The sequence below is a fragment of the Mastigoproctus giganteus genome, chromosome 7, assembly GCF_048544385.1.
Source record: "Mastigoproctus giganteus isolate SK-2022 chromosome 7, ASM4854438v1, whole genome shotgun sequence".
In the NCBI taxonomy this organism is placed as follows: Eukaryota; Metazoa; Arthropoda; class Arachnida; order Uropygi; family Thelyphonidae; genus Mastigoproctus; species Mastigoproctus giganteus.
This window is the reverse complement of record NC_143581.1, coordinates 234,707,515-234,723,604: the sequence shown is the minus strand read 5'-3', so window position 1 is coordinate 234,723,604 and position 16,090 is coordinate 234,707,515. Positions and strand designations below refer to the sequence as shown.

Below are 16,090 nucleotides of genomic sequence, written 5' to 3'. Positions count from 1 at the left end.
GTCAAGTTGCAAAGAGAGGAAGTCAAAGAGCTCCAAGTGATTAGTGGAGTTGGGAGAACGGTAGAGACAACAGATGAATTTTACACAATGAGGTAGAGAGATTTTAAGCCAGAGAAGATCAAAGAGAGGAGATTCCAAATTGCCAAGTCTTTGACAGGGAATATCAGAACGGACATATGCACAAGTACCACCTTTGAGGCGAAAGGAATCATACAGCAAATAATTTGGACATCTGAGATGAGCAGTAGTTGAATCAACTGATAACTGAGATTCAGTCAGAAAAAGTACATGGGGTTTGGAAGACTGCAAGTGGAAATGGACATTGTTGAGATTAGAATTGAGACCACGTATATTTGTGAAATGAATTAAGAAGTCCTTGGGAGGTTTAGATCTTTTCGCAGATAAGCTTGCTCTATTATTTTGACAATTCATGGTGTATTCAATAGTAAGAAAAAGTGGGTGGGACATGCTGTATGAGTAATGAAATTTTTGGATATGGCGTACATGTGGTAAGAATATACCCAGATCCTTGACATAACGTGGCCTCGACAATGCTCCCCGCATACACACTACTCGGACTCCCTCCAGTCACTATCTGGCAGAGTAGAGGTAGCAAGATTATACACTAGCTGATCCGGAAGCTTCCTAGAGAGTTACCAATAGGTGCAGTCTGGTGTACTAACTAGCGGCCGGCCTGCGAACACCGTTTTAGAGCTGTACCCTCGAAATGTAAGGAATATTGGATCTCGCCACGACATTCATCATAACCTCAAAAATCATCAATCATACTGCATGATAGAAGAGATAGGGAAGGGTTGGCCGGAACTTAGCTCTAGAGACTAAACATGGGTTCCACCACTTCAAGCCTCCAATAAGCAAAGTGGTGGTATTTCACCGGTTGATGAGAGTCATCTACCACCTAGTACTGCCTGGTAACATAGAAGGGCGGCGTTCCTCCATGTGGTGTGGGCGCCACACCTCGACTCCTGCTTACGTTGGTTCACACCTGGGTGGTCACCCACCATGTACTTGTGCATGAAGGTTATACCCAGGGTTACTAACAGTCCCACCATCGTGAAGGTGCAAGCAAAGGATTTGGCTGTCATAGACCATCCGGACATCGCCGAAATTGGGTCCACTTTGACTTGAGTGTCACCTGAATATCAGTTCCATCAACGTTTTAGACTCCCAGGTAGCAAGAACAGCTTGTCTGGCATATCTGAGAGAATGTCTGTGACAACCTCAAGGACTAAAGGACCTACATCATTCTCCTTCCTGAATAACTCCTCATGCGTGAATGTAGATGCAAAATACTCATTTAGATTGTTAGCCACCTGAGCAGGATCCTCAACTGTTGAACCATCAATATCCAGTGGACCAATCTGATTCATCCCTTTCCTTCTTGAGTTTAAATAGGTAAAGAACTCTTTTCTGTTTTTCTTTGCATCCTTTGCCAAGGATTTTTCGTAGTCTGCCTTTGCCTGCCTAATCTCCTTTGTGACTTGGTTACAGACCAACTTATATCTATCATAGGCTTCCATGTCACCCATTAATTTGTATGTATCCCATGCATTTTTCTTCTCTGCCACATGTCTCATTAGTTCATCTGACAACCATTTAGGTATCTTTCTAAATGGTTGTCAGATTACTTAGGCCTTTCGTATCCATGGTGGAAGACCCCCACAATAGGCAGTGACTGTTGAAATCACTGAGTAAACAGACAGGAGATAGTAGTTGTGTGATAAGATTGTCAAATTCAGTCTGGGAGCAAGGATAATTCAGTGGGATATAAATGGATGCAAGGGTTCACAATATTCCAAACTGTCATCCAAACTGCTACAACTTCTAAAGGAGTTTGTAGTTGGAGATGTCTTGATGGTACGATATTTTTGACAAGAATAGCTACCCTTCCAGAATCTCTGTCTCGCCTAAACATAGTCCCCTATGTCCCCTAAACATAGGGGACTTATTCAAACTAAGCATCTACTGCTTTGGTTTGAATAAGTAAATCAGGTCATCTATATTACTGCGTAATTCTCTACAGTTCCATTGTAGGAATTTGTTCATTGTTTGGGATTAATTGAGGAAGACTGGCCTTACTTTTTTCTGTAATGGTTACTGAATGTTTAGTTTTGATTTTTCATTTCTGGGAAAGATTTAGCATCCTGTGTTCATGGTATCATTAGCATGTAGGGTGATATTGTTGTACATGTTGGCACTAATGATATTAAGAGTAGGAGACTGGTGGAATTTACTTAACAAGTACAGGTCAATGTTGAAATAAAGCCATGTGTTAGGGTTGAATTTGAGTTCTGCAATTCTACCCAGGCACGATAGGAGGGAGTATATGATGAGAGCCTTGTCGTTCAATTCAGCTCTGGAGAGATTGTGCAAGGCTCAAGGGGTAGAATTTTTCTCAGCCTGATCTGTGCTTGTTAACAAGAGACACTGCTTCTACAGGGATGGGATACACTTAAATAGAAAGGGTGCAAGAATATTTGCTGATGCTATCGAGGCAGAGTTAGGTGGGTGGGAAAACTGCTAGTTAGAGGGGATACACGGACTAATAGATTAACAGTAGCCGCTGGCAGAGGTGAAAGTGATTCTTTGCACTGCTTCTATTGAAATGCAATTGAATAGCAGCCTGGAAAGCAAGGCAATGGGGATTTCCAGGACTGCTGCTAGTCATAGTGGAACAAATACATACATGGGCTGTGTTAGGGTATCTAAGAGTAGAAACAGGTGCATGTATACTTGCATGTACACCAATGCTAGGAGTGTAGTTAATAAATTTGATGAGCTTAAAGTGCTGGTCAAGACATCAAGGGCATATTGTTGGGATATCAGAGACGTGGTGTCACGGACATATGCAGTGCAGAATTGGAATTTGGGGAGTACAATGTGTACAGAAAGGATAGACAGGAAGGGAAGAGGCGTTAGTTAAGAAACACATAAAATCGAAGGAAGTGCATCCAATTGATGTTGGTGTGACATAAGCACTGGGAAAGGAAAAATGAGAGTAGGTGTGTAATATAGTCCTAATGAATCTGCTGAGTATAATGAGCAATTGTGCAGAGAAAGCGGGCCAGTAAATGAGAGTTTCTTATAATGGGGGATTTTAATTTGAATATGAGCTGACCGGAATTTGTTGGTTGGTCACACACACACACTAGCTAGCAAGGCTTTTGTGGATTTATTGGATGATTCTTTTCTACAGCAGCAGCATGTTTGGGAGGCAACTAGATGGACTAATACTCTTGATCTGATTATCAGTAGTGATTCTTCATGCATTAAGAATCTGCAGATAAAGGAACCACTAGGTGGCAGTAATCACAGTGTGCTGAAGTGGGATTTTCCCACAGAGGTAAAGGGGAAGGGTTTTTGCTTTCGTAAAGGTGACTACGGTGGTTTGAGATAGTATTTAAATTCTATACAGTGGGACCAACTGATGATGTTACCAACAGCAAATTCAAAATGGGAAGCATTCAACGAATTAATCTTGGAAGCTACTAGGCTTTTCATACCAACTAAGAAATATTGTTCAAGATTTAGGCCTAAATGGAGGTCAGATGAACTAATTGGACATTTGTCAGAGAAGAAAAATGCATGGGATACATATAAATTACCATGTGACACAGAAGCCTATGATAGATATAAGCTGGTCTGTAACCAAGTTACAAAGGAGGTTAGGCAGGCGAAGGCAGATTACGAGAACTCTTTGGCAAAGGATGCAAAGAACAGCAAAGAGTTCTTTACTTATGTAAACTCTAGAAGGAAGGGGATGAATCAGATTGGTCCACTTGATATCGATGGTTCAGCTGTTGATGATTCTGCTCAGGTAGCTAACAAACAAATTGAATATTTTGCATCTACATTCACACATGAGGAGTTTTTCAGAGAGGGGAATGTCAAGGTGTATTAAACTTTGCCAGTAAGCTAGATAATCTTGTAATAACTGAGAGTAAAGTGGAGGAGAAATTGTTGAAGATAAACAAAAGAAAGGCACCTGGGGTGGATGGAATCTCTGCAGTTTTATTAAAGGAGGCAGCAAGGGAAGTAAGCAAACCCTTGCTATAATTATGACAGCTTCCTTGGACTCAGGGGAGGTACTCATGGACTGGAGATGTGCAAATGTGACCCCAATCCACAAAGGAGGATCCAAGGGAGACACAGGTAATTACAGACCTGTTAGTTTAACTTCTGTTCCAGGGAAAGTAATGGAGGCACTGGTTAAAGAAGCATTGCAGGATCATCTAGACAAGACTTCAGTTATAGCTCGGACACAGCATGGGTTTGTTAAGGGGAGCCTTGTCTGACTAATTTGATTGGATATTATGATGTAGTCACAAAGGAACTGGATGCAAAGTATAATTTTAATATCATATATTTGGATCTTAGAAAGGCTTTTGATACTGTTGCACATGGAAGACTGCTGCACAAATTGGAGCAGTGTGCCACTGAAGGCAAATTGCTGCAATGGATAAAGGGATGGATTGAGTGGGAGAAGACAGAGAGTGGTAATTAATGGACACTGCTCTTCGTGGACTAATGTTATTAGTGGAGTCCTCCAGGGTTCAGTGTTGGGTCCATTGTTTTCTGTATTCATTAATGATATTGATGATGATGGTATATCAGGCTTAATGCCCAAGTTTGCAGACGATATGAAGGTCGGCAGGGTTGTTAATGACACTCATGACCGTACGCTGCTGGAACAGGATCTAGAAAAGTTGAGCAGATGGGCTGAGAGGTGAAAACTGAAGTTTAACATTGACAAATGTAAAGTATTGCATATGGGAAGCAGTAACCCAGAGTAACGTATCAACTGTGTGGTACTACGCTGACAGTGATAGAGAGTGAAAAGGACCTGGGGATAATTGTTTAGGCAGATATGAAGCTTTCTGAGCAGTGCAGACAGTCTGCAAGAGTAGCTCATGGTGTCTTGTCAGTGATATACAGGAATTTTTCTAGCAGGGATAAGAAAGTGATTATCCCCTTGTATAAGGCGATTGTCAGGCGACACCTGGAGTACTGATACAGGTCTAGATTGGTGAATGGCAAAAGGGTTGCTCTTATGAAGAAAGGCTTAAGTTTTGTAAATTACTGTGCCTGGAGACTAGGCACCTGAGAGGTGGTCTGATTGAGGTGTATAAAGTCTTGAGTGGTTTGAGCATGGTCAGTGCTGATGGGATTTTTCCTCTTGCTCAGAATATCCTGATCAGAATTGCCTGAGAGGGCATAAATTCAAATAGAGGAAAGACAATTGTATGAGAGATGTGCGGAAGTTTGCCTTTAGCCAGCGGGTGGTTGATTGCTGGAACAAACTTCCATCTGTCGTTGTGGAAGTTGATAGCTTAAAGAGATTCAAGGCAGAACTAGATAAACATTTGGAGTGAGTGGATGGGTGAAACGAGAAGGGTGTGTGTGTGTGTTTTTTTTTTTTTTTTTTTGCTGATGCTATATAAGCTTGCTTTCTTGCATCATGTGACCTTGCTAATACTGTATCACCAACCTCTGTCTGAATCTCAATTTTCACGTTGCTATTGCATAGGTCTTACCTCTGATTTTCAACATTAGCTGATTTTTTTGTTTCTGAAGGTAGAGATAGCATCCGTTGGGATAGTGATTGTGTTGGCGTGTTGCTAGTTTCATTGGCTGTAAGTGTCTTTTTCCATGTTAGCACAGTTTTGGCACAGGTGGCAAAGGAAATATTCAGCTCTATGGAGACATCTGTTTGAGTTAGTATTAGTATTAGTAACGACCGCATGGTGCAAGAGAGCCTATGGCTTATGCTGCACCAGCCAAAAAAAAAAAAAAAAATCCGAACAAAACAATGATAAAAACAAAAATAAATAAATAAATAACTAAATAATAATAATTAATAAAAAAAAAAAAATATATATATATAAATAAAATATAAATAAAAAGGAAATTAAACCTATCATCCTATCCGCTTCTCTTACCCGAAAGTACTATCCAGATGATCTTTGAATTTCCCCAAACTGTCGGCCTCTACCACCCATGAAGGCAACTTATTCCAGTAATTTATAACTCGCTGGCTAAAATAAAACTTCCTGCAGTCCAATCTAAACATTTCCCCCCGTAACTTGAATTTATGTCCCCTAGTTCTAGCATCATTTATAATCTTGAAAATTTTGTCCTCATTCATTTTACTGATGCCTCTCAGAGCCTTAAACACCTCAATCAAATCTCTAAGGTGTCTAGTTTCCAAACTCTGCAACCCACATATTCGAAGTCTTTCTTCATAAGGACACCCTTTTGCCGATCTCAAAAGGCGAGTTACCCTTCTTTGCACCCTTTCAAGAAGCTCGATGTCTTTCTTTAGGTGTGGTCTCCATACTTGAACACAGTATTCCAAGTGTGGTCTAACATAAGCCTTATATAATGGGATTATCACGTCCCTATCTCTACTTGCAAAAGTTCGATAGATCATCGATAGGACACCATGGGCCTTCCTTGCAACCTGTTTACAATGCTCAGAGAATTTCATGTCTGACCGTATCGTAACACCCAAGTCCCTTTCCTCCAGTACTGGATTTAGTTGAACTCCACCAAGTGAATAAGTTTTTTGGGATTACTGTTTCCCAGGTGTAATACCTTACACTTTGTTGGATTAAAGCACAGCTGCCATTTTTCTGACCATTCTTGAAGTCCATCTAGGTCTCTCTAGAGTTGCAGCTGAACGGCTGTTTCTGGTTACCGATGTGTATGATTGGCTAGGCATGGTTAGCAGTATTTGCTTTCTTGCTTCAGGGTATGTGAACCACTATATTTTTTGATTTTTTTGTCACACGCTTTAGAAAATGCAGGATGGCTTCATTTACAGTTTGGGCAAGTAGGAGAAGCTGTACAGTCTCCTTGGGAATGCTCCTTTTAGCCACAAATAGGACATACAGCATCGCCTTGGCATGCTGTCTGAGAATGGCCATACTTCTGGCACTTAAAGCAGTGAATGGGATTTGGGATGTAATGCCAGATCTTGCAGTTTAGGTAACATGCTTTAACAGAAGAAGAGTGGGAGTACTGAATGTCAAAATGTTCTGGACCTGGTTGGTAGTAGATTGCCATCTTTCTTGGTCATTATTCTCCGTGCATGAGTCACTTTTTTGTTCACAGAGCTCTTGTACTATTTCTTCTTCTGCGACAATTACTAAGTCCCATTCACTTGATAATGTCTTTAGAGGTGTTCAGATTATTATGGGGTCTAACCGACACTGGAATATTGTGAAATATTGTTAATTTTAACAATTTTCCTGAATGATGGCTTGGAAGCTTCAATTAGGAGGTATCCAGATTGGTGACGTTTGACCATTTTAGGAGATCCAATAACTGATTATAAACATTTCTCTATTAGAAAAGGCGATAGCTTGCCAACAGGTTGTGTGGATAGTGAATGCATTATGAGAAATGCTGGCATATCTGTCGTTGGTTTTTCCGTTTGTAGTCTCTTTGAACAATTTGAGTCATTATCAAGTGTGGAGCTTGTGGACTCTAGTGGTGGATATGTCGCAGTCCATCGTTGCTGCTCCTTTTAGCCGTGGAAGAGGAAATTCTTTGTCCAGGTTACCGGCCCTGCCACGTGGGAACCAGGAACGGTGCCAACCAGTGACCAAGCAATCAGCAGTACGTTGCAAGCGGGGTAAGCAGTAATGTTGCTAGTGGTGAAGCATGACGTTGCTCAGCGAGGGAAGCAGTAACGTTGCAAGCAGTGGATGGTTTATTAAAGCACTAGTACTCGCCCTAGGAAAAACGCCAGAAAATCGCACTAGAAAGATAGATCGCTTGGAATTCTTGGCCGATCATGTCAGATAATGATGGCATCTATTGTATGTCAATAGTTCCATAGCATACACCACCTAATATAAATAATATATATATATATGTACAGTATATATATAATTTATATTGGGTGGTGTATGCTATGGAACTATTGAAGTTCTCTGAATAGTGCAGACATGCTGCCAGGAGAGCTCATGAGGTTTTATCAGTGATATACAGGAATTTTGCTAGCAGGGATAAGGAGGTGATTATCCCATTTTCAGGTCTGGAGGCCTCATTTTAGGAAGGATGTGGAGCTGCTGGAATGAGTACAGAGAAGGGCAACGAGATTGGTGAGGGGAACAAAGGGGTGCTCTTACCAAGAAAGATTTCAATTCTGCAAATTGCAGCGTCTGGACTCTAGGTATCTGTGAGGTGATCTGATCGAGGTATTTTTAAGGCCATAAATGGATTGAGCCAGCTCAGTGCCGATGGGATTCTTCCTCAGACAAACGAGGAGGCATAAATTTAAATTGAGGAAGGATGGTTACTAAATAGATGTGCAGAAGTTTTCCTTTAGCGAGCAGGTAGTTGATTGCTAGAACAAACTTGTGGAAACTGATAGCTTAAATAAATTCAAGGAAGAACTAGACAAACTAAGGGAGTGAATGAATAGTTGAAATGGGAGGTGTCTGTTTTTTTTTTTTTTGTCTGATACTGTATAAGCTTGCTTTATTTGCCACTGCTAAATATTTTTTTATTATTTTCTTTTGTTATTCCAGTTCATTAAGAGCTGGCTTTAATAAGAGAACTTAGAGTATGTAATATATATATATATATGTACAAAGCAGGTTGTTGTAAATACTGAGAACTCACATTAATCGAAGCTGTCAAATTCTGTATATTTTAATGAAATTTGGAATGGCTTAACAAATGTTCTTAAAAAGCCATAAATTTTATGAAATTTGTCCACTGGGAGTCATGTGGATAGATAGACTGGTGTCTGTCATTACTTGCTGTGGTGGTTGCTTAATATGGGACCCCTTTTGCTTGTAAGAACTAGGATCCCTGGTGCATATGGACCAACGTTTCACTAGTGAGGTCTACCAACAGCTCTTAGGAGACCATCTGCACCTTGCCATGTTGCATTTTTTTTCAATTTCTGTCTGGGGAAAAATGCACTACATGCACCCTGACGTTGCATTTTTTCCCCAGACATAAACGAGATCTTCTAAGAAGATAGTGTGCTGTGTCATTGGGTCCATACTGAGCACAAGTGGTTTAAGGAACACAGTGAAGATATCACCCATGTTTATTGGCCTTCAGATATGCTTGACCTCAGTCCAGTTTGAACACCTGTGGTTTGTTTTGGAATGGGAAGTGAGACATGTGGACATGCAATCATTATAAATTCTGACACTGTGAAAAGCTTTGAAGAGAGAGCATGGCTGTATATCCCTACGGATATCTTCAGACATCTTCTGAAGTCAGTGCATAAGCAAATGGTAACAACGGCTGTTATTCGTGTGAATTGTGGCCCTACACAGTATTAAGTAGATGGTCATAATTCAGCATACACTCTGTGTGTGTGCATATGTATGTATATTTATATCAGTAGTTTGAAGATTCAGTATTAATCAACAAATGTGTATTTTTTGTGCCTCCTGATTTTTTTTTTTTTTTTAGTTGTTTGATAAATTATTATTTTGTACCATATATCTCTCTTCTATACATTTTATATTAATTATTGAAAATAATTAACAGAAATAAATTCAAAATATATTGATGTATTGGACATTTGGCCCTCAAGAAGGTAGTTAAATAAAAGTTGAAAAATAGGACATTTGTCAATTCAGTGTGTAAAATTATTTCTTCGTTTTGATTCTTCAGATGACGAATTGACTCCATGGAATTTTTTTTAATTAAAAAAATGTACTCAGTAAATTAGGTGAAGAGTCATTCATTTAATGAATTAAAAGAATATGGGCGGTTTTTAAAATATATTATTTTTTATAGATTCTAGAAACTTTTATTGATATTAAAAAAAAAAAAAACCGAGGGTGAACATCGATTAATAAAAACACAGATTAACTGACATAAACTAAAAAAAGTGGAGAAAAAGCTCAACTCGCTACTTTCAGACAATAAAATGATATTATCATCGTTCTCTTTCTTAGTGATTCCCTTTTACTTCTGACTCTTTCTCTTTTTTTTTTTTTTTTTGGCTGGTGCAGTATAAGCCTCAGGCTTCCTTACACCATATAGCTAATTATAATAATTATAATAATATTTTTGCTCATTGTCAACATTACTTAACGATTGGCGCCGACAACCTACAGTTTGGTAAGCTGGGAATTTACGACACTCTTTTACTGTGCGCGCTAAGTTTCGCATAGGTGTTGATTACCGCTACGAAAGCAGGAATTTGCGAATAAATACCGTAAAAAATCGCCGTTTTCATAAGAAGGATTCTCCACTTTTCATTCTTTTGGAAGTACTGATATTTTTGTGTCAGTCAGTTTGACAGGGGTGTTCCTAGGGTATGTGACGCCGAGGTGCCAAATGAAATTTGGCATCCCCCTTCAAAATTTTCTTCATATTTGTATGTTAGTTGAAGTGCACTCCGTTCTCCCTTGGGACGGCTCGCTCCTGCAATTTGGTACGCATTGGATCTGCAAACCGGCAGTTGGGTCAGGGATCGACATGGACGCGGATCGCCCTTCCGGTTCGTCACATGCATCATGTACATACATGTTTCCAATAAACTATCTTATATTAATGTGCATTCCGTTTCTTAAAAAAATTCCATTTTGGTTCTTGATTGGAACAAAAAATGTTTCTCCAGTCAAAACCGAGAACATTCATTTTTCACGTTGAATCGTTGATGTATCGTGAATAAATAAAAAAAAGTGATAATGCAGAAAAGACTCTATTCCGAAACGTTTCTAACATTTTTATGAAAGCTTGTTTATGTTTGGGTGATGCAGCGGCATAAAACAAGAAATAAATTTTGGGTCATTTCGTAGTATGTTCGTTGTGCAATTTACATTTTGATTAATGTTACTGTGTCACGCATAGAGCTGGCATTTTGCCAAAATCATCTGATTTGAAATACGGGCACGGTTTGCACTTCCGATTTGCTTGGACGATAAGTTTTGTACACGTGTTCTGCTTGGCGTGAGTGCGGCTGTTTAGTAGTTTCTCATGTGACAGCACGTGATGGTGTGTTGTGATGCCATTGCTTAGCAAATGATATTTGTTGAAGCTATGTCTCGCGTGGTAAATGCTGAAGTTAACTTTTTATTTCTTGTGTGTAGTAGAAAATGACTCTGATTCTAGATTGGTGGAAGAGGATATTCCGAATTTTTAGCCATGTTATTTCTGAACCAAAAATTTACCAAAATGACATAAAGTAAGTTTTAACCATTCTCAGATAGCTAATAAAAAAAAAAAAATAAAATAAATAAATAAATATATATAAAAAATATGAATATACTGTCCTTCCCCCTACATAGATTTAGAAAATTTAACCAGCGATATGCCTCCCTTGCATGTTACTTATATAAATTTCTCAATAGAATCTGGCTCTTCCACATTAAAAAGGCATGGTATAAATTAAGTAATGAAATAATTTAAGTAAACATTATTATTTCTATGATGGAATCGAAATATATTGCTTTAGGTTATATTGTTTTAGTCGTAAATGTAACCAGTTATATTAACTGTCACTAAATATGTAATGGGGATAAATGGAGTGAGCTCTGTAAACAGAGAAGGTTATGTTCGTTCCTTGGAACTATTAGTTATTTTCCAGTTAAATATGAATCAAATGCCAAGGATTAAATAAGATGTAATATATGAAAAAATGTTTATGGATATTTTTTGTATATCCATTTTTTTTTTTTTTTTTTTCATACTAGGAAAACCCCTTGTCGTCAACGGGGACCTTGTAAGATTTTTGTGTAAACAAGTACTTCTATTTACGTTATTAGTTATTCTATTTACACTGAAAAAACTGCACTTAGCTGTCATTCTTTGTAAATACAGTGAGTCACCTAGACATTCTTGTGTAGTAAATGCTGAATTTATTTCTTTTTTAAATGTTTTATTTAACATCTAATTGTTTAACTAATGAAAACTTACCCCGGGGCCTCACGTCTGGTGAGTATGGGCTTGGCACACCCACAGTCCTGAGCTGAATATCATCATTCTTCTCTTTCTTGGTAATTCCCTGCTCCTTCTGGCTCTTGTTGGGGTAATTCAGAATTTTTTTTTTTTTTTTTTTTTTTCTTGGCTGGTGCAGCATAAGCCTCAGCCTTCCTTGAACCATATGGCTAATAATAATAATAACTCCAGTATTGCAGCCAATACGAAGGTTGGCAGGGTTGTTAATGACAGTAACGATAGTATGCTACTGCAACAGGACCTGGAAAAGTTTAGTGGATGGGCTGAGAGGTGGCAACTGAAGTTTAACATTGACAAATGTAAAGTACTGCATATGGGTAGCAGTAACCCCAGAGTAAAGTATCAACTGGGTGGTACTACACCCAGGGAAGTGGAGAATGAAAAAGGACCTGGGGTAATTGTGCAGTCAGATATGAAAGTTTCTGAGAGTGCAAACAGGCTGCAAGAGTAGCTCACGGTGTCTTGTCAATGTTATATGGGAATTTTGCTTGCAGGGATAAGGAGGTGATTGTCCCCTTGTATAAGGCAATGGTCAGGCCACACCTTGAGTACTGTATACAGGTTTGGTGGCCTCATTTTAGGAAAGATGTAGAGCTGCTGAAATGAGTACAGAGACGGGCAATGAGATTGGTGAGTGGAACAAAGAGTTGCTGTTACCAAGAAAGACTTAAGTTCTGCAAATTCATTTTCTGGAGACTAGGCACTTGCGAGGTGATCTTATTTAAGTGTATTAGGCCTGGAATGGTTTGAGCAAGCTCAGTGCTGGTGGGATTCTTCCCCTTGCTCAGAATACTCACCTGAGGGGACATAAATTCAATTTGAGGAAAGACAATTGTAGAATAGATGTGTGGAAATTCGCTTTTAGAGCCAGCAGGCGGTTGATAGTTCGCACAAACTTTCATCTGTTGTAGTGGTCAACAACTTAAATAAGTTCAAGCAGAACTAGTCAAACATTTGGAATGAATGGATGGATAAAATGGGAAGGTTCCCATTTCATCCATCCCCTTGGCTGATGCTATATAAGCTTGCTTTCTTGCATCAAATGCCTCTATTAATGCTAATGATAATGTCTTTGTATTCAAATATATTATGCATACAAAATTTCAACACTCATGGTTATATGTACATCATATAAAACAAGTAATATAGAAAATAAATCCTGCAGCTAGCATTTTATTATGTATCTTTTTTTCTTTTCTTTTTTTTTTTTTTTTTTTTGTTGCATCACACATTTAAGACTATTTGGCATTGCTTTTACTTGCTTTTCACACAAATTTCAATATTATTCCATTCTCCTTTCAGTACTTTAATTCATTTTTATTCGTAATGTTGTGGTTATTATGGATATGCATATCCAGATTTTGTCACATTTTCAATTGGATTCATATCTGCTGACTGGGTAGGAGTTTCTGACTCTTAAGAGCATTTATAAAGCCATTCTCTCACAGTATATGCATTGTTTAGTATCATTGTCCTGATATGACATAATTATCTGAAATTCTTATTTCTATGGTACTTCCTTTTGAACCTCATGCATATTTATTGCTGGTTTTGATAAAAATGCATATTTGAAACACCATTGGCTGACATTGAAGACATCTATGTGCAATGCAGACAGTTGTCAAAGAGGTGATTCAAGGTTTCTCCATTAATTTTAAAGAAAAGGAGGCTTTTGTGGATTTATTGGATGATTGTTTTCTACAGCAGCATGTCAGAGAGAGAGATGCAACAAGAGGGAGTAATACTCATGATCTGATTATCAGCAGTGATTATTCATGCATTAAGAATTTACAGATGAAGGACCATTAGGAGGCAGTGATCACAGTGTACTGATGTGAGATTTACTTAAAGATGTAACTACCATTAGTGATAAAGGGAAGGGTTTTTGCTTCTGTAAAGGTGACTACAGTGGTCTTAGAGATTTTTTTAGGTTCTATAATAAGACCAACTGATGATGTTACCAACAGCAAATTCTAAGTGGAAAGCATTGAAGGAGGAAATTTTGGAAGCTACTAGGCTTTTTGTTCCAACCAAGAAATACTGCTCTAGGTTTAGGCCCAAATGGATGTCAGATGAAAACTAATGAGACTTGTGGCAGAGAAGAAAACTGCATGGGATGCACGTAAATTGTCAGGCAACACAGAAGCTTATGGTAGATACAATCTAGTCTGTAATCAAGTCACAAAGGAGGTTAGGCAAGCGAAGGCAGATTATGAAAAATCTTTGGCAAAGGATGCAAAGAAAAACAGCGAAGATTTCTTTACTTATATAAACTTTAAAAGGAAGGGGATGAATCAGATTGGTCCTCTTGATATAAATGGTTTTATTGTAGATGATCATTCTCAGATAGCTGATAAACTGAACGAGTATTTTGCATCTACATTCACACGTGAGGAGTTATTCAGGGAGGGGAATGCCAGATGTTTATCAAACTTTAACAGGGAGTTAAATAATTTTGTAATAACTGAGAGCAAAGTGGAGGAGAAATTGTTGAAGTTAAACATAAGAAAGGCATCTGAGGTAGTGGAGTCTATCCAGTTATATTAAAGGAGGTGGCAAAGGAAGTAAGCAAACCTTTAGCTATTATTATGAGAGCATCCTTGGACTCGGTGAAAGTCCTCACGGACAGGAGATGTGCAAATGTATTTCCAATTCACAAATTGTAGTAATTGCAGACCTGTTAGTTTGACTTATGTTCCCAGGAAAATAATGGAGTCACTGGTTAAAGAAGCATCACAGGATCATCAAGACAAGACAACAGTAATAATTCAGACACATTATGGGTTTGTCAAGGGGAAGTCTTGTCTGATCAATTTTATTGGATACTATAATGTGATCACAAAGAAACTGGATGCCAAAAATAATTCTGATATCATAAAGAAGATACGAAGGTTGGCAGGGTTGTTAATAACAGTAATGACAGTATGCTGCTGCTGCAACAGGATCTGGAAAAGTTGGACATTAAGCAAAGTGGAGTTTACCTGTAGTTTAAAATTGACAAATGCAAAGTACTGCATATGGGTAGCAGTACCCCCAGAGAAATGTATGAACTGGGTGGTGTTACACTCAGGATAGTGGAGAATGAAAGAGACCTGGGGATAATTGTGCAGTCAGATATGAAGTTGTTTGTGCAGTGCAGACAGACTGCCAGCGTCTGTCTACACTGCAGTATATACAGGAATTTTGCAAGCAGTGATAGGGAGGTGATTATCCCCTTGTATAAGGCAATGGTTAGGCCTCACATTGAGTACTGCGTAGTCTGGAAACCTCATTTTAAGAAGAATGTGGATTTGCTAGAACGAGTACAGAGTAGAGCAACAAGATTGAGGGGAATGAAGGGATCCTCTTACCAAGAGAGGCTTAAGTTCTGCAAATTGCAGTGGCTGGAGACTAGGCAAAACTGCGCGGTGATCTGATTGAGGTGTATAAGGTCTTGAATGGGTTGAGCACGCTGAATTCTGATGGGATCCTTCCGCTTGTTCAGATTACTATTCTAAGGGGGCATAAATTCAAATTAAGAAAAGACAGATGTAGAATAGATGTGCGGAAATTTGCCTTTAGCCAGCGGGTGGTTAATTGCTGGAACAAACTTCCATTTGTTGTGGAAGTTAATAGGTTAAATAAATTTAAGGAGGGAATGGTGTGTGTGTTTTGTTTTTTTTTTTTTTGGCTGATGCTGCATAAGCTCATACACTTGCTTTCTTGCATCACATGCCACTACTACTACTACAAACTTGTGTTGTGGAAGTTGATAGCTTAAATAAATTCAAGGCAGAAATAGACAAACATTTGGAACGAATGGATCAGTGAAATGGTTTTTTTTTTTTTTTTTTTGGTGGATGATGTATAAGCTTGCTTTCTTACATCATGTGCCTATGCTAATAACAAATCCACTATAAGGCAGTTGACAAGGGCACTAAATATCTAGTGGCAAATGATGCAAGAAAACAAGCTTATACGACATGAGCCAGGAGTGGGGGATAGGACATGTATTCAGTTCATTGTGCTGAATCTGCTACATGACCTGAACATGGGTGAAGTTTATTGTGCTGTGCACATGGACCAGTAAAAGATCTTCACGTGCTGCTTGATTGCACAATACTCCAAAAAAGAAAGTTGATTAGTTTTA

The 16,090-nt window shown here is 38.6% G+C and overlaps 1 protein-coding gene across 2 annotated transcripts in view; it reads left to right on the top strand.

Moving 5' to 3' along the window:
- The window catches only part of LOC150083777 (folliculin-interacting protein 2), a 296,503-nt gene that overhangs the window by 38,793 nt on the left and 241,620 nt on the right, over window positions 1-16,090 (top strand). Inside the window, exon 1 of one of the 2 annotated variants that reach the window (XM_090377483.1) lies at window positions 11,099-11,188. The exons of the other annotated variant lie outside the window; for it this stretch is intronic. Within the exon in view, the coding sequence (XP_090233609.1) occupies window positions 11,100-11,188 (89 nt within the window). The 5' untranslated portion in view covers window position 11,099. Of the gene's footprint in view, window positions 1-11,098; window positions 11,189-16,090 lie in introns of those variants that run through there. 2 annotated transcript variants of the gene reach the window in all.